The sequence below is a fragment of the Bufo gargarizans genome, chromosome 7 (assembly GCF_014858855.1).
Source record: "Bufo gargarizans isolate SCDJY-AF-19 chromosome 7, ASM1485885v1, whole genome shotgun sequence".
NCBI lineage: Eukaryota > Metazoa > Chordata > Amphibia > Anura > Bufonidae > Bufo > Bufo gargarizans.
Genome location: NC_058086.1, coordinates 127,551,489 through 127,575,282, shown reverse-complemented (window position 1 = coordinate 127,575,282; position 23,794 = coordinate 127,551,489). Strand labels below are relative to the sequence as shown.

At 42.9% G+C, this 23,794-nt stretch overlaps 1 protein-coding gene across 1 annotated transcript in view; it reads right to left on the bottom strand.

The window, feature by feature from the left end:
* LOC122943634 (complement factor H-related protein 2-like) overlaps positions 1–23,794 on the bottom strand; it is a 458,972-nt gene that overhangs the window by 383,664 nt on the left and 51,514 nt on the right. Inside the window, exon 3 of the mRNA XM_044301524.1 lies at positions 12,025–12,207. Coding sequence (XP_044157459.1) covers positions 12,025–12,207 — 183 coding nt within the window. The remainder of the gene's footprint in view (positions 1–12,024; positions 12,208–23,794) is intronic.

Genomic DNA, 23,794 nt, shown 5'->3' with positions numbered 1-23,794 from the left:
CCGTTCATAACACCTGCTTCGACGTGACTCACATAATTGCTACAGTACTTGCATGCCTACAAGAGGAAGAAGTGGATCTCTCCTCCAAATCTTGGCTGGGCAGTAGCTGATGACTGTCCTAAATATGCTTGTCCTTGCTGAAAAGCGGAGCAGAGCCGGCAGCATACATTACTAAGTAGAAAGAGCAGAAAAAGAAAGAGGAAGGTTCAGAACAGGTGGGGGCACAGAGCTTGTTCATGGGCCATGCCAACTAAACATGGTGTCAGGGGAACCCACCGACTCCTGGCTGGGGTTGTCTGATATCAGTTGAGATGATGTTGAAGACCAAGTCAAGCATTTAAGGACAGCTGGTTAAAAGATGACCACTGGATGACACTAGCATCTCTGGCCTGTTGCTTCAACTGCTGCTACCACCCCCCTTTCTTCTGCTGCTACTGATAAAGATGTGTGAATATCATTCTATCATTTGTATGTGTGACTACAAATAATATTATAAGTGATAACCAGCATGAGTTTACCAAGGACAGAAGTTGTCAGACTAATCTGATTTGTTTTTATAAGGAGATGAGCAGTAGAGATGTCGCGAACATAAAATTTTCAGTTTGTGAGCGGCAAATGCGAGTTTTCTCAAATTTTCGCGAACCGGGCGAACCGCCATTTGACTTCAATAGGCAGGCGAATTTTAAAACCCACAGAGACTCTTTCTGGCCACAATAGTGATGGAAAAGTTGTTTCAAGTGGACTAACACTTGGACTGTGGCATGCCAGAGGGGGATCCATGGCAAAACTCCCATGGAAAATTACGTAGTTGACGTAGAGTCAGGTTTTAATCCATAAAGGGAATAAATCACCTAACATTCCTAAATTGTTTGGAATAACGTGCTTTAAAACATCCAGTGTGTGTATACGATCAGGTATGAAGTTGTATCGATCAGGTAGTGCAAGGGTTACGCCCGCTTTACAGTGACAGACCAAACTCTGACAGACAAAACTTCTCATTTAACGCACCGCAAACAGTCCATTTGCACAACCGCAAACTCCCCATTTGCACAAGGTTGGATACCAAGCTAGCCATGTCCCGTTCCTAGTCCTCACTGACGCCATTGAAGGTCTCTTCCTCCACCCAGCCACGTAAAACACCAAGGGTCCCCGAAAGGTGACAACAAGCCCCCTGGGACGCCTGCTGTAATTGGTCTTCCACCTCCTCAAAGCCACCTTCCTCCTCTAACTCCTCTTCTTCAGACTCCTCTCTCTGCGTTGCCGAAGGTCCAGCAATCGACAACGACAAGGCTGCTTCTGGTGGTGATGGTGACCACAACTCTTTCTCTTCATGCTCATCTACGGCCTGATCCAGCACTCTTCGCAGGGCACGCTCCAGAAAAAACGCATATGGGATGAGGTTGATGATGTTGCCTTGGATTTGACTGACCAGGTTTGTCACCTCCACAAAAGGACGCATGAGCCTACAGCCATTGTGCATGAGCGTTAAGTAAAATGGCCCAAAAATACCCAGCTCCGCAGAGGCTGTCCTCTTTTTTTTTTTTTTTTTTAAACTATTCTTAAATCTCTGTTTAATCTCTGTTTTGTCCCTTATTAGGGGCCGGTGTATGGAATAGATTTTAGGAACCGGGAGATGGAAAAAGATGCTTGGTCGGTCCTCCTTCTTCCAATTTGGGGCACTGACCGTACGGCTTGCAATGTACTGTGCCACCAAATATGAGTGATGTATTTAAGTAGTACTATTCCTATCAGGGGACGTGTATGGAAAAGATTTTAGACAACCGCAAAGAGTTGTCAATAGTTGACACACTCATGACATAAATTTTATTTCTCTATGCGTCAATCTTGGTGTAGCGATGACTGTGCTCGTGCGCACGTTTGGGAGATTGCAGGTGATGTTTTTTTTTCAAAGCTTATGGTCGTGCTGAGGTAGTTCAGTGACAGTTAAGTAACCCAGAAAACAATGATTCTGCAGTGTGGGCCCATTGTTGGCCTAGTAGGCTTTAATGATCACAAAGAAAGTTAATGCTTTTTTCTATGCAAAATTATCCAGTCGATCGCTTTTGGTCTGTTCACAATGAAGCAACGACCTTATCATCTGGGGTGTGCCAACATTGCCATTGCCAACACACTCATAGAGGTGGTCGCTTCATTGTGATACGCAAACCCCTTCACCACAACAAGGTAACGATCACGAAGGGGAATTGACACATGTATGTGCCTTTTTTTTGTTTTGTTTTTGCAGCCACAGTGCAGCACCAGAGGCCAGAAAAATTAGGCATATACACATGCCTGAAAAATTTGGTATTGTGGAAAAAAAAAAATGTTTTCCAGGCAGAAAGTGCCCTAAAACATTGTGGCTTGAACCCTAGTTGGTGGCGGATAAGTCACGCAAGTCATCCGGCATGCAGAGATAAAATACAGCATTGTGTGGACCATTTGTAGCCCAAGGCAGCTCATCTCAGTCATCAGGCCTTTTTTTAGTTGAATGTATTACCCATTGTCAGTCCCTTCGGGATCCATGCCTCATTCATCTTAATAAAGGTGAGGTAATCTAGAATTTTTTGACCTAGGTGAGGTCTCTTCTCAGTAACAATACCTCCTGCTGCACTGAAGGTCCTTTCTGACAGGACACTTGAAGTGGAGCAGGCCAGAAGTTCTATCACAAATTGGGATAGCTCAGGTCACAGGTCAAGCCTGAACACCCAGTAGTCAAGGGGTTCATCGCTCCTCAGAGTGTCGATATCTGCAGTTAAGGTGAGGTAGTCTGCTACTTGTCGGTCGAGTCGTTCTCTGAGGGTGGACCCCGAAGGGCTGTGGCGATGCGTAGGACTTAAAAAGCTCTGCATGTCCTCCATCAACAACATGTCTGTAAAGCATCCTGTCCTTGCCGGCGTGGTCGTGGTAGGAGGAGGATTACTTTCACCTCTTCCCCTGTTGGATTCCCATTGTGCTGTGACATTACCCTTATACGCTATGTAAAGCATACTTTTTAATTTATTTTGGAACTGCTGCATCCTTCCCGACTTCCGGCAATTCGGTAAGATTTCAGGCACTTTCTGCTTTTACCGGGGGTCTAGTAGTGTGGCCACCCAGTACAGGTCGTTTTCCTTCAGCCTTTTTATACGAGGGTTCCTCAACAGGCACGACAGCATGAAAGACCCCATTTGCACAAGGTTGGATGCCGAGCTACTCATGTCCCGTTCCTCGTCCTCACTGATCTCACTGAAGGTCTGTTCTTCCCCCCCCAGCCACGTACAACACCACGGGTACCAGATAAGTGACAATGAGCACCCTGGGATGCCTGCTGTGGTTGGTCTTCCTCCTCCTCAAAGCCACATTCTTCCTCAGACTCCACTTCCAGCGTTGCCGCAGGTCCAGCAAGCAATGCTTATAAGGCTGTTTCTGGTGGTGATGGTGACCACAACTCTTCCTCTTCACGCTCATCTACGGCCTAAACCAGGACTCTTTGCAGGGCACGCTCCAGGAAGAAAACAAATGGGATGATGTCGCTGATGGTGCCTTCAGTGCGACTGACTAGGTTTGTCACCGTCTCAAAAGGTTGAATGAGCCTACAGGCACTGCGCATGAGCATCCAGTAACGTGGCAAAAAAAATCCCAGCTCCGCAGAGGCTGCCCTAGCACCCCAGTCAAACAAATACTCGTTGACGGCATTTTCTTGTTGGAGCAGGCGGTTGAACATTAGGAGTGTTGAATTCCAGCGCAAATCAAGCGCCTCACTGGCATGTTGTTTCGCCACTGAATATCTGAAAAGTACGCCATGGCCGTGTAGGAATGCCTGAAATGGCCACACACCTTCCTGGCCTGCTTGAAGACGTCCTGTAAGCCTGGTTACTTATGCACAAAGCGTTGTACGATCAGATTCAACACATGTGCAATGCACGGCACATGTGTCAACCTTTCCAAATTCAATGCCATCAACAAATTGCTTCCATTGTCATACACCACTTTGCCGATCTCCAGTTGGTGTGGAGTCAGCCACTGATCCACCTGTGCGTTCAGGGCGGAAAGGAATGCTGGTCCGGTGTGACTCTCTGCTTTCAGGCAAGTCAACCCCAAGGCGGCGTGACACTGTCGTATCTGGGATGCAGAATAGTCCCTGGGGAGCTGGGGGGGTGCAGTTGATGTGGAGCAAGATGCAGCAGCAGAAGAGGACTCAGCCGAGGAGGTTAGCAAAGAGGATGGAGTAGGAGGAGTAGAGGAGGTGGCAGCAGGCCTGCCTGCAAGTCGTGGCAGTGTCACCAACTCCTCTGCAGAGCCACGCATTCCATGCTTGGCAGCCATCAGCAGGTTTACCCAATGCATAGTGTAGGTGATATGCCTGCCCTGACAGTGCTTTGCAGACCAGTGGTCAGATGGACCCTTGTCCCAACACTGTGTGCCAGACATGCCATGACTTCCTTTTGCACAATAGAGTACAGGTTGGGGATTGCCTTTTGTGAAAAGAAATTTCGGCTGGGTACCTTTTCACTGCGGTGTCCCAATAGCTACAAATGTTTTGAAGGCCTCAGACTCCACCAGCTTGTATGGTAAAAGCTGCGGGCTAAGAGTTCTGACAAGCCAGCTGTCAGACGCCGGGCAAGGGGGTGACTCTGTGACATTGGCTTCTTACGCTCAAACATGTCCTTGACAGACACCTGACTGTGGGCAGATGAGCAGGAACTGTTCAAGGCGAGCGGCGGAGTGGCGGGTGGTTGAGAGGGGGCAAGGAGGACAGCAGTGGTTGACGTGGCTGAAGATGCTGGACCAGGAGGAGGATGGTGGCTTTGGGTTTGTGTGCTGCTTGTACTCATATGTTGATCCCATAGGTGTTTGTGATGTGAGATCATGTGCATTCACAAAGCAGTTGTACCTAGGTGGGTGTTGGACTTTCCACGACTCAGTTTCTTTTGGCACAGGTTGCAAATGGCATCGCTGTTATCAGAGGCAGACACACAAAAAAAAATACCACACTGCTGAGCTTTGCAATGACGGCATTCTGGTGGTGGCAACAGCATGCGTTGATTAGCGCGCTGTCTGGCTGACCCCGGGTGCTGATACATCCTGTCTAACTGTGCCACTATCTTCTTGCGATGACTTCCCCCTGCTTCCAACTCGTTTCCTCCCCCTCTTTGTCTCCCCATCTGAATTTTCCCCCTGTTCTTCTTCTCTTTGAGCGTGTACCCACGTGACATCCACGGACACATCGTCATCATCAACCACTTCACTTGTATCTGACAACTCAGCAAAGGAAGCAGCAGCGGGTACAACATCATCATCATCACACCGTACGTCCATGTGTGTAATGCTGCCTGACTGAGACATATCCCTGTTATCTACATCCTCTGGCAATAATGGTTGCGCATCACTTATTTCTTCCAACTGATGTGTCAAAAACTCCTCTGACAGATTAAGTGAAACAGCTGTGGTGCTAGTGTTGGTGGTGGCGGCAGGTGGGCGAGTGGTGCTTAATAAGTAAAGTAAGGTCTATTGGCTTGGAAAGTATAGTTTGTAATTGGATTGAAAACTGGCTGAAGGACCATTGAGTTGTGGTCAATGATTCCTATTCAGAATGGTCCCAGGTTATAAGTGGTGAATGAACCCCAAGGTTCAGTGCTGGTCCTTTATTATTTAATGTATTTATTAATGATATTGAGGACGGGATTAATAGCACCATATCTATTTTTGCGGATGACACTAAGCTGTGTAGAACTGTAAGGTCTATGAAAGATTTCCACAAACTGCAAGCTGACTTGAACACTGAGTGATTGGGCATCAACTTGGCAAATGAGGTTTATTGTGGACAAATGTAAAGTTATGCATCTTGGTAGTAATAATCTCTGTGCTTCATATGTCCTAGGTGATGTAGCACTGGGAGAGTCACTTATAGAGAAGGATTTGGGTGTCCTCGTGGATGGTAGATTAAATTATAGTATACAATGTCAATCAGCTGCTTCTAAGGCCACCAGGATATTGTCATGCATTAAACGAGGCATGGACTGGCTGGGCAGGGATTTAATACTACCACTTTACAAAGCACTGGTGCGGCCTCATCTGGTGCGGCCTATACTGCTGTCATATTCTGTTAGTAAAAAAACACCCTTCTTGGGCAAAATACTTAATATTGCAGCCTTTGCTGCATCTGTGATTGTTAAAAACAAGCTTGAAATACTTCAATAATTTTCTGGCTTTGAAAAAACACCCATTTTTGGAAATAACCTTCATCTTGGGCCTCTGCCGCATTAGTCAGTGTGCAATTTAAGCTAGAAATACAGCTATAATTTTCTGGGTTTAAAAAAAAACACCCTTTTTGGGCAAAATATACAATTTTACAGCACTTGCTGCATCTGCACATGTGAAATTCAAGCGTTATATACTGCTGTCATATTGTTTTAGTAGAAAAACACCCTTTTTGGGCCAAAATCTTAATACTGTATCTGTCATTGTGAGATACACCCTTTACATACTGTTCTATTCTGCTATTAAAAAAACACCCATTTTGGGCAAAAAAACTAAAAATTTCAGCCTTTGCTGCATATGTCATAGTGAGATACTCCCTTTAGATACTCTGGTTCTATTCTGCTATTCGAAAAACACCCAATTTGGGCAAAAATCGTAAATTGCAGCCTAGTCAGCATCTGTCTGTGAAGGTTCTTATTTTTCCAGGTCCTGGTATATATCTGTAAAGAATAAATCAAGGCAACTGGACGTACTGTAGATTTCTTGAAAACGTTTCACTCGTTCTTCCAACGAGCTATCTCAATTCTGAGTGACTGTCTGCATCTGTGCGTGTGAGATACATCTGTACATTTAGATACTGTGGTTCTATTCTGCTATTAAAAAAACACCCATTTAGTGCAAGATCCTAAATTTGAGAAATATGAGCAGAGCACCAAATAAGGGACCTTGTCCCGGTCGTTGTGCTGCTGGTGGATCCTGTTGCAGGGTTTGGTTGTGGTCGATCTGTGTCAGCTACACGCACAAGTGAAATACCTTCCTCGGGTGCGAGTAGGTGACAGAACCTGCAGCGGTATTTGGTCGGGCCTACTGCGGCTCTACGAATGGTGAGGCCAGAACAAGTACAGGCGATATTAGATTGGGTTGCTGACAGTGCCTCCAGTTCCTTCACATTGTCTGCCACCCAGTCTCCTACTGAAAGATCAGAGTTAGCACCTGCAGCCGATGTCCATCAGTCTTTCACCTCACCCCCTTGCAAATCAGCCAAGCAGTCTGAGCCCCAAGTCATGCAGCAGTCTCTTCTGATTTTTGATGACTCTGTTAGCAGGGTTTCCCAGGGCCATTCACCTAGCCCTGCCCCAGAAGTGGAAGAGATTGAGTGCACCGATGCCCAACCACTTATGTTTCAAGATGAGTACATGGGAGGACCATCGCAGCTTGTCTCGGATGATGATGAAACACAGGTGCCAACTGCTGGGGCTTTCTGCAGTGTGCAGACCGACAATGAGGGCAGGGGTGAATACTGGGTGGAAGATGATGTGGAAGATGATGAGGTACTAGACCCCACATGGAATCAAGATCATGCGAGTGACCTGTGTAGTTCAGAGGAATAGGCGGTTGTCGCACAGAGCCACCAGCAGAGCAGAAGAGGGAGCAGGCTGCAAAAGCGGAGCAGCCATCCCCTAGATAGTACGCCTGCTACTGCCCACCGCAGCAAGGGACCGAGTGTGGCGGTTCTTCAGACAATGTGCTGACGACAAGACACGAGTGGTTTGCACGCTGTACAATCAGAGCCTGAAGAGAGGCATAAACGTTCTCAACCTGAGCACAACCTGCATGACCAGGCATCTAGCATGAGTTGCAGTTAAGTAGACACCTCAAAAACCAAGAAAGGTCTCTGGCTCCTCCTACTTCCTCTTCTGCTGCCGTCTCAGCCTCTTCATCCACCTCTAGAGTAACAGTGACACCTGCCACCGCGCAAACAGAAGATCTGCCAGCAACACCACCATCTGGGTCACCAAGCATCTCTACAATGTCCCACGGAAGCGTTCAGCTCTCCATCTCCCAAACACTGGAGCGAAAGAGAAAGTACCCCCCTACACACCCGCGATCCCTGGCCCTGAATGTCAGCATTTTTATTATTTTTTTTACTTTTTTGACAGATTTTCCATTTTAATCTAACTTTTTCTTTAACACATCGTTAGATAACAGCCAAACAAAACTCAATATTTATTACCCAGATTCTGCGGTTTTTAGAAACACCCCACATGTGATCATAAACTGCTGTATGGGCACACGGCAGGGCGCAGGAGAAAAGGAGCGCCACATGGTTTTTAGATGCCATGATCCATTTGAAGCCCGATTAATGCACCCTTACAGTAGAAACTCCCAAGAAGTGACCCCATTTTGGAAACTAGGGGATAAGGTGCCAGTTTTATTGGTACTATTTTTGGGTACATATGATTTTTTCATCATTCATTATAGCACTTTATGGGGCATGGTGACCCAAAAATTGGTTGTTTTAGCAGTTTTTTTTATTTATTTTTTTACAGCGTTCACCTGAGGGGTTCGGTCAAGTGACATTTTTTTAGAGCAGATCGTTGCGGACGTGGCGATACCTAATATATATACTTTTTCTTATTTATTGAAGTTTTGCACAATAGCATTTTTAAACAAAAAAATTATGTTTTCATGTTTTGAGAGCTATAGTTTTTTTTTTGAGATTTTCTTATGTAGGGGCTAATTTTTTGCGGGATGAGGTTACTGTTTTATTGGTACCTTCTTGTGGGACATACGCCTTTTTGATCACTTGGTGTTGCACTTTTTGTGATGTAACGTGAGAAAAATGTTTTTTTTTTACTTTTTTTTGTTTTTTTTAATGGTGTTTATCAGACTGGGTCGATCATGCGATATATTTATAGAGTTGGCCGTCACGGACGCGGCAATACCAAATATGTCTTATTTTTTTATTCCTTTCTTGGGGAAGTTCTTTTTTACATGTGAAACTGTATTTTTTAATTTTTAATTTTACACTTTTTGTCCCCCATAAGGTCATACAAGACCTCTGGGGGACATTTAACTTCACTTTTTTTCTTTTTATCACTGTTGATTTCTCCTGTAACTGGGGCTATGTATACAGCGATCTAGAAGGCAGAGACAGTGCCCAGGTCACTGACAGCAGACAACTCGATCTGCAGCTGCACGATTAGCGTGCAGCTGCAGTTTCTGAATGGACGCTCAGGAACGTCCATTCAGAAATAGAAAACAATCTCACGGACGTTTTTTGGTCTATGTGCAGACGGGAGGTGGTTAAAGTTCTAAAATTCGTCTTTAATTGGCCCTTTCATTCGATCCTTTTGCTTTAACCCCTTAGTGACCAAGCCTGTTTGGGCCTTTATGACCAAGTGTTTTTCTTCCTTTTTTCATGGTCTCGTTCCAAGAGCTATAACTTTTTTATTTTTTCGTCTATATAGCTTTATGAGGGCTTGTTTTTTACGGGAAAAGTTGTAGTTTTTAATGGCACCATTTTGGGGTACACATAACTTTCTGATTAACTTTTATTAACTCTTTCTGGGAGGGAGATGGGGGAAAATAGCAATACTGCCACTGCGTTTTTACATTATAAATTTTACAGCGTTCATTTTTCGGTACAGATAACATAATATCTTTATTCTCTGGGTAAGTACGATTACAGTGATACTAAATACTTAGAATTTTTTTTACGTTTTACTACTTTTTTTTTCCAATAAAACCCCTTTAATTAACCCAAAAAATGATTTTGCATTGCCACTTCACAAGACCCATAACTTTTTTTTTTCTTTTTCTATGGAGTTGTGTGAGGGCTTGATTTTTGAGGGACAACTTGTATTTTTCATTGGTATCATTTTGGAGTAAATGGCGCTTTTTGATCGCTTGTTATTACGTTTTTTTCGGTGGAAACTAAGAATAAATTAGAAATTCTGTCTTTTTTTTTATTTTTATTTTTTACGGCGTTCACCATAGGGGATAATTTATGTAATATTTATGTAGTCCGGGTCGTTACGGACGCGGCAATACCAAACATATGGGGGATTTTTTCTTTTTGCAATTTTTTTCATTGTAAAGCGTATTTTCAATAAAAAAAGCATATTTTTTATTTTATGGAATTTTTTTATTTAATAAATGTGTATTTTTTTTTTTTTTTTTTTTTTACTACTTAAAAGTCCCACAAGGGGACTATAATATACAGTATTTTGATTGCTTTTAAAATGTAATGCATTATCTCTATAAATGCATTACATTTCAATAGCAATGCTATTCAAACCTTGACCAGCAGGCTGCGCCAGAGAGGCACAGCCTGCTGGAGAGAACTGAAGACAGGCTCGGGGCCCTGATCGGAAGCAAGGTAAGCTTCCAAACACATCAGCACCCCGCGATCTTATTTTCGGGGTGCTGATGGGAGACAGAGGGAGTCCGCTCCCTCTGTCACCACTTTACATGCAGCGGGCGCCATTGCGCCCGGCATGTAAAGGGTTAAACAGCCCGGATCAGCACTCCTGCCGGTCCGGGCTGTTAGAGCAGGGTCCCGGCTCTCATGTGAGAGCCGGGTCCGCGCCTAAGGCCCCTTAGTGACCACCGTAAAAACACGTATGGGTGGTCACTAAGGGGTTAATAACTTCGTCCCACATTTCCGCTTCATCCCATTTCAGCCAGTGACCTCCCTTGGATGAGGTCTCCCTTTCTCACGCTCCCTCTCTGGCGTGGAACCCTGATTCGCCGATAACTGTGATCAACATGGTAGGCTCAGAAAAGAACATCGAAAGTTGATAGTGAAGATATCCAAATAGATGTTGGACGTCACATTAATGTGCGATTAGGCAGAAGTTATCTAGAGTCAACAAAGTGGCAGCAGGGCCTCTGCTGGATAACTTTTCCAAATCCAAAATACCGCAGTGACATTCCCTATAATTTTTTTTAGTCATTCCAATATCAGGGCATCTTAAGAGTCCTGCATTGTTATTTATCATCACTACCTCCCCGAGTCGGGAGTGGGTAATTGCGTGCCCCCTCCTTTCCTTCAATTCTTCAGCTTTAATAATTTGTCCCACATTTCCGCTCGATCACAATTAAATTTCATCCATTGATCTCCCTTGGATGTGGTCTCTCTTTCTCACGCTCCCTCTCCTGCATGGAACCCTGATTCGCTGCTAACCGTGATTAACATGGTAGTCGCAGAAAAGAACATCGAAAGATATCCAATTTGATCGTGAACATCACAGGGACGTGCGACATGGTGGGGCAGTATGTTTGCACATGCCTACACGAACTGACTGATGGGTCTGCCCCCTGCAACTTCTGGGTCTCCAAATTGGGCACATGGCCTGAGCTTGCCCTTTACGCCTTGGAGGTGCTGGCCTGCCCTGCAGCCAGTGTATTGTCTAAAGGTGTGTTTAGCACGACTGGAGGGATTTATCACAGGTTATATTTCTCAATGTTTTGGAGTGTAACCTAATTTAAAAACATAAAAATAAATTTCAAACCAAAAAGCAGTGTAGGCTACCTCCTCCTCCACCACCGCCGCTTCCACCTACACCGCCTCCTCAGCCTCCTACTCCATATGGACCTCGTCCTCCTAGATCAAGATTATTATTTATTATTTTTATGTATTTTATTTTATTTAAAGTCATTTCCATATTAAAGTCATTTCCATATCCACATTTCTTTGCAGAGCACTTGCCATTCTCTTAATCACATTTTTATACCATTTGCAGCCCTCTAGCCCTTTCCATTACAGTTTTTCAGCCATTTTAGTGCTCAAATGTTCGGGTTCCCATTGACTTCAATGGGGTTCGGGGTCAAGTTCGGGTCCCGAACTCGAACTTTTTTGTGAAGTTCGGCCGAACCCGTCGAAACCGAGCATCCAGGTGTCCGCTCAACTCTACCTACTTTGAAACAGAATTTTGCTAGAAAAATGTTGGTGCAAATTCTTTGCAAGTTGTTGCATCTTATGCCATGCCCCTGAACAGTGATTGTATTTCCATTATGTTGTTTATGTACACATTGTGATACACAGTATAATGGACATACCACGACAAGCTGGTGTTTCATCCCAGACTCCATTCAAACATCTCACAACCACGATTCCTTCAAGAGTATAATATTCAGGGCATCTGTACTTTACAAATTCACCAGAATTATAGGTACGTTTTCTCATCTCCACGGTGTCTGCAAATTGCACAGATGGAGGTGGACCACACTGCTTGGCAGATTCTGGAAAAAGTATGAGAATAAAGCAAATGTTATAATTGAATATAATAAGCACATTTCAATTAAGCATTTTATAGTTTGATTGCTTAAGTGCCACATAAAGTAATTTAACTAAAAGAGGCGCTATTCTTCGCTAGAAGAAATGCATCTAGGGGAGAAAACCTGTACACATGACATCCAATGGAGCATCCCATTCATGTTGAATCTCCAAAAATAAGCTCTGTGTCTCTCTATAAGAAATTTTAGGCAAGGTAAATTATATGACCCATGAACCTCATAGTGAGCCCTATTATGGCTCTGTAAAAAAAGAGCCAGAATACAGCCACATGTGTGTGTGGGCGGGTCTTAGTGATGGCAACTTAACCACTGAATTATTGGGTATGGACACAGCACTAAAGGGAATCTTTTGATTGTAAAATTGACATATTGCAACTGTAGTTGCTTATTATTACAAAAGCCAAATCCACCATAGGTTGCTCGCCATTAGTCATCTGTGTGGTGGCGACTAGTCAGTGCCCTCGCTGTTAGCAGACCAGTCTTTCCACTCAGCACGGCTAATGCTGACTTCACAGTTCAAACAGGATATCAATAAAGGAAGAATGGGTACGCTAACAGAGAGAACTTTGTTTCTAGTCACAACTTCAGCACCTCTCATAAGATTACTGGTGAGTGGCACATGGTGGATTTAATCCTTCTTTTTCTTCTTCTTGTAAAACAAGTGCATTTAACAGGGAAATGTCCAGTGGAGTACCTTCAATAGAGGTAGATCACACAACTGTACTGAGGCTCAGGGCAAGAGGGGTCAGCACTAAATAAAACTTGTTTTTGTGTAAAATCACTGCAAATTAGGCACTGAGCTCCCCCTAGTGGTGACTGAAAGCAGACTGATTTCATCTGAGGGGGTACAGCATGTAATATTTTGATAGAGCATGTCTTTACAGATCCAGCAATACCTAATATGCCTATTTTTTTTATCTTTGTTTAGTCTTACACAGTAAAAGCATTTTTGAAAAGAAAAAAATCTTGTTTTTCTGTTGCCATTTTCTTAAGCTCTTCCAGTACAGGTACGCCCTGATGTCCCGATACTTAAGTACACAGGGCGTAGCGGTACGTCCTGTGTATTTCCGATCACTGCCGCGTGGCGAGCGGTGATCGGAACAAGGTGCCTGCTCAAATCATTGAGTAGACACCTTGGGTCAATGCGCGGGGGTTCCTGTGACCCCCCCCCTGCCACTTGCGTGTGTGCGAGGGGCGATATTCCCGTATTCAACCCCCGCTTTGGGTGTTAGCGGGAAACTCGTGTGGGACCTTATGTACCCACTGCTGGATAAGGGTTACCACCTTTATGTGGATAACTTTTATACCATCATTCCCTTGTTCAGGTCCCTTACCGCCAGATCCACGTTCACTTGTGGAACCGTGCAGAAAAATCAACACGGCCTCCCTGCCCACCCCCTCCAGGTACCTATCCCCAGGGGTGAGACCCGTGCCTTTACCAGTGTAAACCTGTTGCTGGTCAGGTATAAGGACAAGAGGGATGTCCTTATGCTGTTCACAATCCACGTAACAGCACCACCCCGTCTCTGTGCGAGGTACCGCAGCAACGGTCCTCAAGCCCGATTGTATCGTCGACTACAATCGGTATATGGGAGGAGTTGATCTCTCTGATCAAGTCCTCAAGCCATATAATGCCATGCGCAAAACCCAGGCATGGTACAAAAATGTTGCGGTCTTCTTGGTACAGGTTGCCTTGTACAACTCTTTTGAACTATCCCGAAGCGCTGGCAGCACAGGGACATTCCTCCAATTCTATGAGGCAGTCCTCAAGGACCTGATCTTTTCAGACCAGGAAAGAGCAGGCCGGAGTACCTTGGGAACTGGAGGCGCCCGGATCATCCCTGGCCAACACTTTCCAGGTGTGGTCTCCCATACTGGAAAGAAGGGATGAACCCAAAAAAAGTGCAGAGTGTGTCGCAGGAGGGGCATACGGAAGGACACCACCACTCAGTGCGACACGTGCCCCGATCATCCGGGCCTCTGCGTTATCGATTGCTTCAGGGAGTATCACACTTCCATGGAGTACTAAATTTTTATAATCCCCAACAGTCCCCTGGAGAACATAACAAACTATGGCTCTCAGACTTTGGAGACATGGAAACAATTTTTTTTCCTAAAAAAATATTAGTTTTAGTGCAGGCATCCTCAAACTGCGGCCCTCCAGATGTTGTAAAACTATAACTCCCAGCATGCCCAGACAACCTACAGCCATCAGAAGGGCATGGTGGGAATTGTAGTTTTACAACATCTGGAGGGCCGCAGTTTTAGGATACCTGCTTAGTGTTTCCAAATTCTGAGAGTCATACATATTGGGCATCATCGCGTGCGTAAAAGTCGTCGCTATAAAAATAACATTTGACCAAACCCCTCGGATGAACAGCGTTAAAAATTTAAAATCCTTTTTTCCGGTAATAAAGCAAGGGTTAACAGCCAAACAAAACTAAATATTTATTGCCCTGATTCTTTAGTTTGCAGAAACACCCCATATGTGATTGTAAATAGCTATATAGCCGCACGGCAGGGCATAGAACAAAGGGAACTCCATATGGTTTCTGGAAGGCAGATTTTGATGGACTGTTTTTTTTGACACCATGACCCATTAGAAGCCCCTCCTGATGTAGCCTAGACTAGAAACTCCAAAAAAGTGACCCCATCTAAGAAACTACACCCCTCAAGGTATTCAAAAGTTACTTTACAAACTATGTTAACCCTTTAGGTGTTCCACAAAACTAAATAGCGAATGTAGAAACAATTTTAGAATTTCAATTTTTTGTTACCTTGCCTCAAAAAAGTGTTATATAGAGCAACCAAAAATCATATTTACCCCTAAAATAAACCCAAAACAACAACCACCTTATCCCGTAGTTTCCTAGATGGGGTCACTTTTATGGAGTTTCTACTCTAGGGGTGCATCAGGGGGCTTGAAAGGGTACATGGTGTAAATCAACCAGTCCAGCAAAATCTGCCTTCCAAAAACCATATGGCGTTCCCCTCTTTCTATGTGCTCCCGTTTGGCCAAACAGTCGTTTACGACCACATATGGGGTGTTTTTGCAAACTACAGAATCAGGGCAAACCATATTGAGTTTTGTTTGGCTGTTAACCCTTACTTTATTGCTGGAAAAAATGGGTTAAAATGGAAAATTTTCCAAAAAATAGAAATTTCTAAATTGTTTCTCCATCTGACATTAACTCTTGTGGCACACCTAAAGGGTTAACAAAGTTTGTAAACCCAGTTTTGAATACCTAGAGGGGTGTACTTTCTTAGATGGAGTCACTTTTTTGAAATTTCTATTCTAGGGGTGCAACGGGGGGCTTCAAAAGGGACATGGTATAAACAAAGCCAGTCCTGCAAAATCTGCCTTGCAAAACCCATATGGTGTTCCCTTCCTTCTATGTCCTCCCGTTTGGCCAAACAGTAGTTTACAACCACATATGGGGTGTTTCTGCAAACTACAGAATCAGGGCAACCCATTTTGAGTTTTGTTTGGCAGTTAACCCTTGTTTTTTTCCAGGAAAAAAATAATTATTTTAGCAGTGTCATGAAGTACAATATGTGACGAAAAAACGATCTCAGAACGGCCTGGGTAAGTCAAAGCATTTTAAAGTTATTAGCACTTAAAGTGACACTGGTCAGATTTGCAAAAAATTGCCAAATCCTTAAGGTGAAATAGGGCTGAGTCCTTAAGGGGTTAAGGAGTTAAAGCTTTATTTTTATTTCAGCCAATTTTATTATTAGGGGCTTGTTTTTTTGCGGGAAGAGGTTACGTTTTGATTGGTACCATTTTGAAGTAAATGGGACTTTTTGATCGCTTGGTGTTATACTTTTTGTGAGACAAGAAATGGCCGTTTTGGCACGGTTTTTACTTAATTTTTTATACCGCATTTACCTGGGTGTATCAAGGGTCCCAGTGATGGCTCTGATTGGGTGGGTAGAGGAGCTGCGCCTGCTCGATCAGCCACAGGGGTCTGGCTGTTACTGACAGCCAAGCCCATGCTCTATACGCCAGCACTGACAAATACATCAATGCCAGCATATTAACCCCTTGTATGCCTGGTCAATGTTAACTGCAGTATACACAGGGTTTGTGGAAGTTATAGAGACCCTCCCCCACCCCATCGAGTCCCTGAGCTGTGGTGACAGGAACCCGATGGCTGGAACAGCAGCCCAATGCCTTACACAGGCATCGGGGCTTGCCTTCTACGAAAGCCTATGAGATGCAGCCTATAGGTCTTATTAGCAGGCTGTCAGTGTATTACACTGACAGTCAATGCATTACAATACACAATTTATTGCAATGCATTGCAGAGGGGAATCGGACCCCACAATGGGACAAAAATAAAAAGTAAAACAAAGTTTTTCATAATAAACAAAATAAAGGTTTTAAAGAGGACCTTTCACCAAAAAAAAAAAAATTTAAACTAAGACTATAGCGTTACTTACATGCCCCCATGATTTCTTGAACGTTAATTATTTTTTCATTCTGTGCCCCCGTTTGTCCGCTATGCCCCCTGGAATAATTCCCGCCGTCTATGCTAATGAGCCAGCCTCAAATGGGCTGGCTTTAAAAGTTCTCCTCGTCGTGCCTTCCATCTTCTCCCTGGCAGGGAGCGCATCCAATCAGCGCGCTCCGCTCTTAGCCGGATAGACGAAATCGCTCCAGTTCTCTGAAGTCTCGCGAGAACTGGAGCGTCTTCTCCCTGGCTAAGAGCGGAGCGCGCTGATTGGATGCGCTCCGTGCCAGGGAGAAGATAGAAGGCACGCCGAGGAGAACTTTTAAAGCCAGCCCATTTGAGGCTGGCTCATTAACATAAATGGCGGGAAGTATTCCGGGGAGCATAGCGGACAAACGGGGGCACAGTTTGAAAAAAGAAATAACGATCAAGAATTCATGGGGGCATGTAAGTAACGCTATAGTCTTAGTTTAAATTTTTTTTTTAGGTGAAAGGTCCTCTTTAAGTTTAAAACAAAACCCTCTTTCCCTTAATAAAATAAAATTGTAAAAAGAAAAAAAAATACAGACATATTAGATATCACCGCGACCATAACGACTGTATAAAAAGATCACCCCCGGTGTTCTGTCCGCATCTTTTGTGGCCCCACTAAAGTAAATGGGTCCCCATCCGATCCATAAAAAAAGGGTATCAGATCAATAGGGATGCTGGTAATTGAATTTAAAGCGCTGGGTCTCGCTGAAGAAACCCAGGGCATTAAAGCTGCAATTGTTATTTTGACCAGCTGGTGGCAAGACAACATAAGAAATGAGCATTTCTGTGATTGTTTAGAATTTGTTTTAAAAAGTGGATTTTGTAGGCTCAAATACGAGCTTCAAAATTCTTACCTAAAAATAATGTAATAAAATGTGATCAGAAAGTCACAGACCCTCCAATGGTATCAATAAAAACTACAGATTGTCCCACAATAAATGAGCCCCCACACAGCTCAGTAGATATAACTCTAAAAAAATGTTATGGGGGTCAGAATATGGTGATGTAAAAAAAAAAAATTCTCAACATTTATTTTTACACTATTTAGCCTAAAAACCTATAAATAGAGAATGAAGGGCCCAGGTCAGTTTTACCGCAAATAGAACGCCGTGGGAACAAAACCTGTAAAATGGTGGAATTGCGTTTTATTTATTTTTTCCAATTCCAATTTTTTTACCACTACATTGTATGCCATATTAAATGGTGGCATTAGAAAGTACAACTTGTCCCGCAAAAAATAAGCCCTCAAGCAGCTATGTGAACGGGAAAATAAAAAAGTTATGGCTCAAGGAAGATAGGGAAGAAAAATGAAAATGCAAAAATGAAAAAACCTCCAGTATCCTAAGAGTTAATGAGGTAGTTATTATGGTTTATTTGTAACATTTATGTTTTTGAAATTTATAGTGTATATGCATTTAAGTCTTTGTGATCCTTGGTCTTGTGAAATTAAAGTCACCTCTGGAATGTGCTAGGGTTCCATCTTCAGTTTACAATGGTAACTGGACATTGGGAGGGGGGCAACTTGCTACCAAGGTAGTTGCAAAAACCCATACTATCTGCTACATCTGAGGATTGCTCTACTTTGCTTTATTTTGTTCTGCTTTATTTTTGCTCAAAATAAATATGAACATTTGTTTTGCCAAAAAATGAGTGAAGACTTTTTAGAACGGTGCATACACCCAAATCTATACAGGCTCCCCTCTCCTGCTATTCTATCATGTGTGCCTCAACACGTATGCTGTAGAGGGTTTGTTTAATTGACTGTGTAACTGGCGGCATAACATCAGTATTCACTCCTACTTTCCTGGAGCGCATGTTCTCACCTTCCATGCCCTGCCACATGTATGTGGATGCTGTATAGCGCTGCAGTTGCCAGAAAGCCTTTTTAACCTCTTCGGGACACATGACATACCGGTACGGCATGTTGTCCTGGTACTTAAGGACACATGACGTACCAGTACGTCATGTATAGTTCCGATCATCACCTTACATAGCAAAAAGTTTAATAGCAAGTGATCAAAAAGTCATATAGCCCCCAAAATGGTGCCAAAAAACCGCCCCCTCATCCCACAAAAAATGAGGCCCTATCTAATACAATCGGCAAAAAAACAAAAAAAAATGACTCTTAGACTTTAGAGATACAAAAAAAAGTTTTTGGTATCAAAAAGTATAATATAGTCTAAAACCTAAATAATTGTAAAAAAGTAGACTTATTAGGTATTGCCGCGTCCGCAAGAATCTCCTCTATAAAAATGCCCGATGACCTAACCGCCTAGATTAACACGGTCCCAAAAAAAAAATGTGCAAAAAAAGAACTTTTTTGTCACCTTACATAACAAAAAGTTTAATAGCAAGCGATCAAAAAGTCATATAGCCCCCAAAATGGTGCCAAAAAACCGTCCCCTCATCCCGCAAAAAATGAGGCCCTATCTAATACAATCGGCAAAAAAACAAAAAAAAATGACTCTTAGACTTTAGAGATACAAAAAAAAGTTTTTGGTATCAAAAAGTATAATATAGTCTAAAACCTAAATAATTGTAAAAAAGTAGACTTATTAGGTATTGCCGCGTCCGCAAGAATCTCCTCTATAAAAATGCCCCATGACCTAACCGCCTAGATTAACACGGTCCCAAAAAAAAGAACTTTTTTGTCACCTTACATAACAAAAAGTTTAATAGCAAGCGATCAAAAAGTCATATAGCCCCCAAAATAGTGCCAATAAAACATTCCTCTTATCCCGCAAACAATGAGTCCCTACATAAGATAATCGGCTAAAAAACAAAACAAAAAAAGACTCAGGGCCAGATTTATCATTAGCTTAAGTCAGAATAATGGAGTGAAAAAGTCCCAAAAAAGTCCCAAACGCTAAAACTGCGCAAAAATTTGCGACTTTTTTCTGCTCTGCACTATGCTCGCCAGTTTTCTGAAAGTGGGCGTGTTTTATTATGTAAATTAATCTCTAGACAGATTTACTACTGAGACTATTTAAAAAGTCGCAAAAAAGTCGCAAAAAATTGCGCAATTTCACTCCAGTGAGGACCATGCTTATCTTATGAGACTTTTTAATAGAACATGTAACTTTTTCGTAAAGACGTGCAACTTTTTCGTAAAGATGTGCGACTTTTGTAAAGCTGCTTACTGACTGATAAACTGCTACCGTCAAACCACATTTATTACAGTCTTAAAGGGCCATTCATAAATCTGACTTGGCTAAAACTGACTTTAGCCATATGTGAAAGTGGAGTGAGCTGTCAGAGTCATGATAAATCTGGCCCTTAGTGGCAAATGGAGAGGAAATTTCAGAATATCAATTTTTGGTAACCTTGCCTCACAAAAATATAATATAGAGCAACCAAAAATCATATGTACCCTAAAAATAGTCCCAACAAAACCGACACTTTATCCGAGTTGTTTCTAAAATAGGGTCACTTTTATGAAGTTTCTACTCCAGGGGTGCATCAAGAGGATTGAAACAGGACACGGTGTAAATAAACCGGTCCATAAAAATCAGCCCTCCAAAAATCACACGGCGCTCCTTTGCCTCTACACCCCGCTGTGTGGCCGTACAGCAGTGTACAACCACATATGGGGTGTTTCTGTAAAACGGCAGAGTCAGGGCAATAAAGATACAGTCTTGTTTGGCTGTTAACCCTTGCTTTGTTAGTGGAAAAAATGGGTTAAAATGGAAAATTTGGCAAAAAAATGAAATTCGCAATTTTCATACCCATTTGCCAATAACTTTTGTGCAACACCTAAAGGGTTAACAACGTTTGTAAAATCAGTTTTGAATACCTTGAGGGGTGTAGTTTCTAGAATGGGGTCATTTTTGGGTGGTTTCTATTATGTAAGCTTCACAAAGTGACTACAGACCTGACCTAGTCCCTAAAAATTGGGCTTTTGCAAATTTCTCAAATTTCAAGATTGGCTTCTAAACTTCTAAGCCTTGTAACATCCCCCAAAAATAAAATATGATTCCTAAAATGATCCAAACATGAAGTAGACATATGGGGAATGTAAAGTAATAACTATTTTTGGAGGTATTACTATGTATTATAGAAGTAGAGAAATTGAAACTTGGAAATTTGCAATTTTTTAAATTTTTTTGCTAAATTTGGTATTTTTTTTATAAATAAAAATTAATTTTTTTACTTAATTTTACCAGTATCATGAAGTACAATATGTGACGAAAAAACAATCTCAGAATGGCTTGGATAAGTCAAAGCGTTTTAAAGTTATCACCACTCAAAGTGACACTGGTCACATTTGCAAAAAATGGCCTGGTCCTTAAGGTGAAATAAGGCTGTGTCCCAAAGGGGTTAATGCTATCCTCTATAAGGTAAATTAACTGTCATTGGCATAATATCTAGCATCTGTTAAAGGAATCTCATTTGTGCTTGTTTAAAAATGTGCTCAGAAATTTTAACCACCAGATGAGGCAACTGTGAGATGATGTTGGGGTTGCAGGTGCCATTGTTTCGTTGAAGTGCTGTTTTTCTTGTATTGCTGACATACAGGTATTTGTAGCTCTAATGGTTACTGCTACTGTTCATAGTGGAATTACTGATTTATACAGTACGTACGTATCACCTGCATAGTTATTCCCGTACTAGTCATTTATCCTAACTTTTCTGTGGCACCTCTAGGAGTGCATGAAAGTTTTTTTTTTTTTTTTTATATGTGAGTACGGGATTAATAAAATTGTTTTGAATGGTTATATTACATTGTGTTACAATTATGTTTGTGGCTTAACACCAATGTAGTTTTGGTTACTGGACCCATTTTATGTTGGTTTATGAATCCTTAAAGTGGAATCACAGCTCTTTATTACAATATTAAACATGAACTGACGATAGATTGCAGTAGTCCAATTAACCAACTCTATGGTGAACGGTGTGAAAATGAAACCCAACTGCAGGAACAGCGGACAGTTTTAAAAAAGTATTACCGTATGTTTTGCCCTATAAGACACATCGGTCCATAAGACACACCTAGGTTTAGAGAAGAACAATAAGAAAAAAATATTTTCCATTACACCTTAGGTCAGACCAGCAATAAGACCCCCAATGTTAATCAGACCTCAGTTTACAGCCCCAATAAGACCCCCAATGTCAATAAGACCTCAGATCAACCCACCCAACCTTCAGCCATCTATCAGCCCCCATACGTATGTCAGCCAGCAGCCCTCATATGTCAGCCAGCAGCCCTCATATGTCAGCCATCAGCCCCCATATGTCAGCCAGCAGCCCCCATATGTCAGCCAGCAGCCCCCATATGTCAGCCAGCAGCCCCATATATTCCGCCAGCAGCCCCATATATCAGCTCCTATATATCAGCTCGTATATATCCTATATGCTCCTGGACGCCACCGCTCCTCATCATCGCAATACTCTTCATCCTGCTGTCGGCTGTGTATCGCGGCGCACAGTGTGAGGTCACAGAGCGCCCTCATACTGTCCACAGCCCTGCACAGCTGATAGCCGAGCCAAGGACCATTACCGGTGAGTACAGAGCCTTCACCACTTCCCGGTCCTCCGATACTAATGAAGCGCTTCCATAATGGAAGTGCTTCATAAGTATTCGCTCCATTAGACACAGGGGCATTTTCGGCACTTCAGGGAGGGGGGGAGGAGTGCGTCTTTTCGGGCGAAAAACGTAAATTCTTAAAATTACAAAGCATTAATGCTTATGAAAATGTGTAGAAGTTTGGTTCTCACCCTTTCCTAAAATTCCTATCCCCACTCATTACTTGGCTTAACTTAGTGAACTTATGTCTTTTTTCAACTATACTATGTAACTATGTAATAATGATGAAATAGTTGTTTTTTTAATACATTTTCCTGTTTTCATATGCCCCTAAATTATAAATTAAAATAGCAGTAATATTCCAAAAAAACTACTACTTCTTATTATGCCCCTAGGTGAATACTAGTGTTGAGCGAGCATGCTCAGCTGAATACCAGTTCAGCTCGAGCATTGCTATGCTCGGCACATGGCCAAGTTCCGCATGTGCTCAAGCCCAATGCTCGAGTCTCCTCCACGCATGTTTTGCGTCTGCTAAGCAGGCAATAAACATGCAGGTAAGTACTGCTCTCACTGTAATGCCAGTAGCCATGTTGGCTACTGGCATTACAGTAATTAGCTGGCCGGAACACGTCATCGGGTGCTATATAGCACCCGATGACGCGTTTTCGACTCATTCTAAGTCAGGGAGAGCTGAGCATAGGAAGGGACAGACAGTGTAGGGAGTATAATTGAATTAAAATTTTCTACAAAAACGTTTCATAGACCCAAAAGTCCTTGTAATGACTATTGTGTGTTACAGCAGCAATATATATTTTGAGCGCATTCTGCGCAAAATACAGTGTAATAGGCCGCTGCGGACAGTTAAGTTATCCGCGCCACCTCTTTTGTTTAAAGTGTGCGCATCCCTAAAATATCAGCGACATCCATTCCAGAGCACTTGTTCCGTAGACGGTGTCCCCTTTGGACAGTTAAATTATCCGCGGCACATTTCCTGTTTGAAGTCTGCGCATCCCTAAAATATCAGTGACATCTAGTGCAGTTTTTCCGTAGATTGTGTCCGCTGTGGACAGTTAAATTATCCGCACCACATCTCCTGTTTAAATTGTGCGCATCCCTGAAATATCAGTGACATCCAGAGCACTTTTTCCATAGACACTGCGAACTGTGACATTACCTGTGGTACCTGTCCTGTATAATGTTTCCGCATTATTGTACATTTTTTTGCACATATACTTCCAAATCTGGTTGCGTCCCCAGATACTTCACTCTGATGCAGTGTGGTCGCAGGACCTGCGATAACATGGTATCCCACAAGACCATGACTGTGCAATCACGTGATGGATCATGTGGTCGGAAGGATGGGCGGTCCTCTGACAGCGCTGGCAGCTTTAAATAGTGCGGCTGCGCCGGCTGTCGGAGTGGTACTGCCATACGCGGGATCCGGCTGCCAGGCCAGCAGGGAACAGGAAGCAGGCCTGGAATCTTGGGAACAAGTCCACTGATTGTTTATCCCAAAGATAAG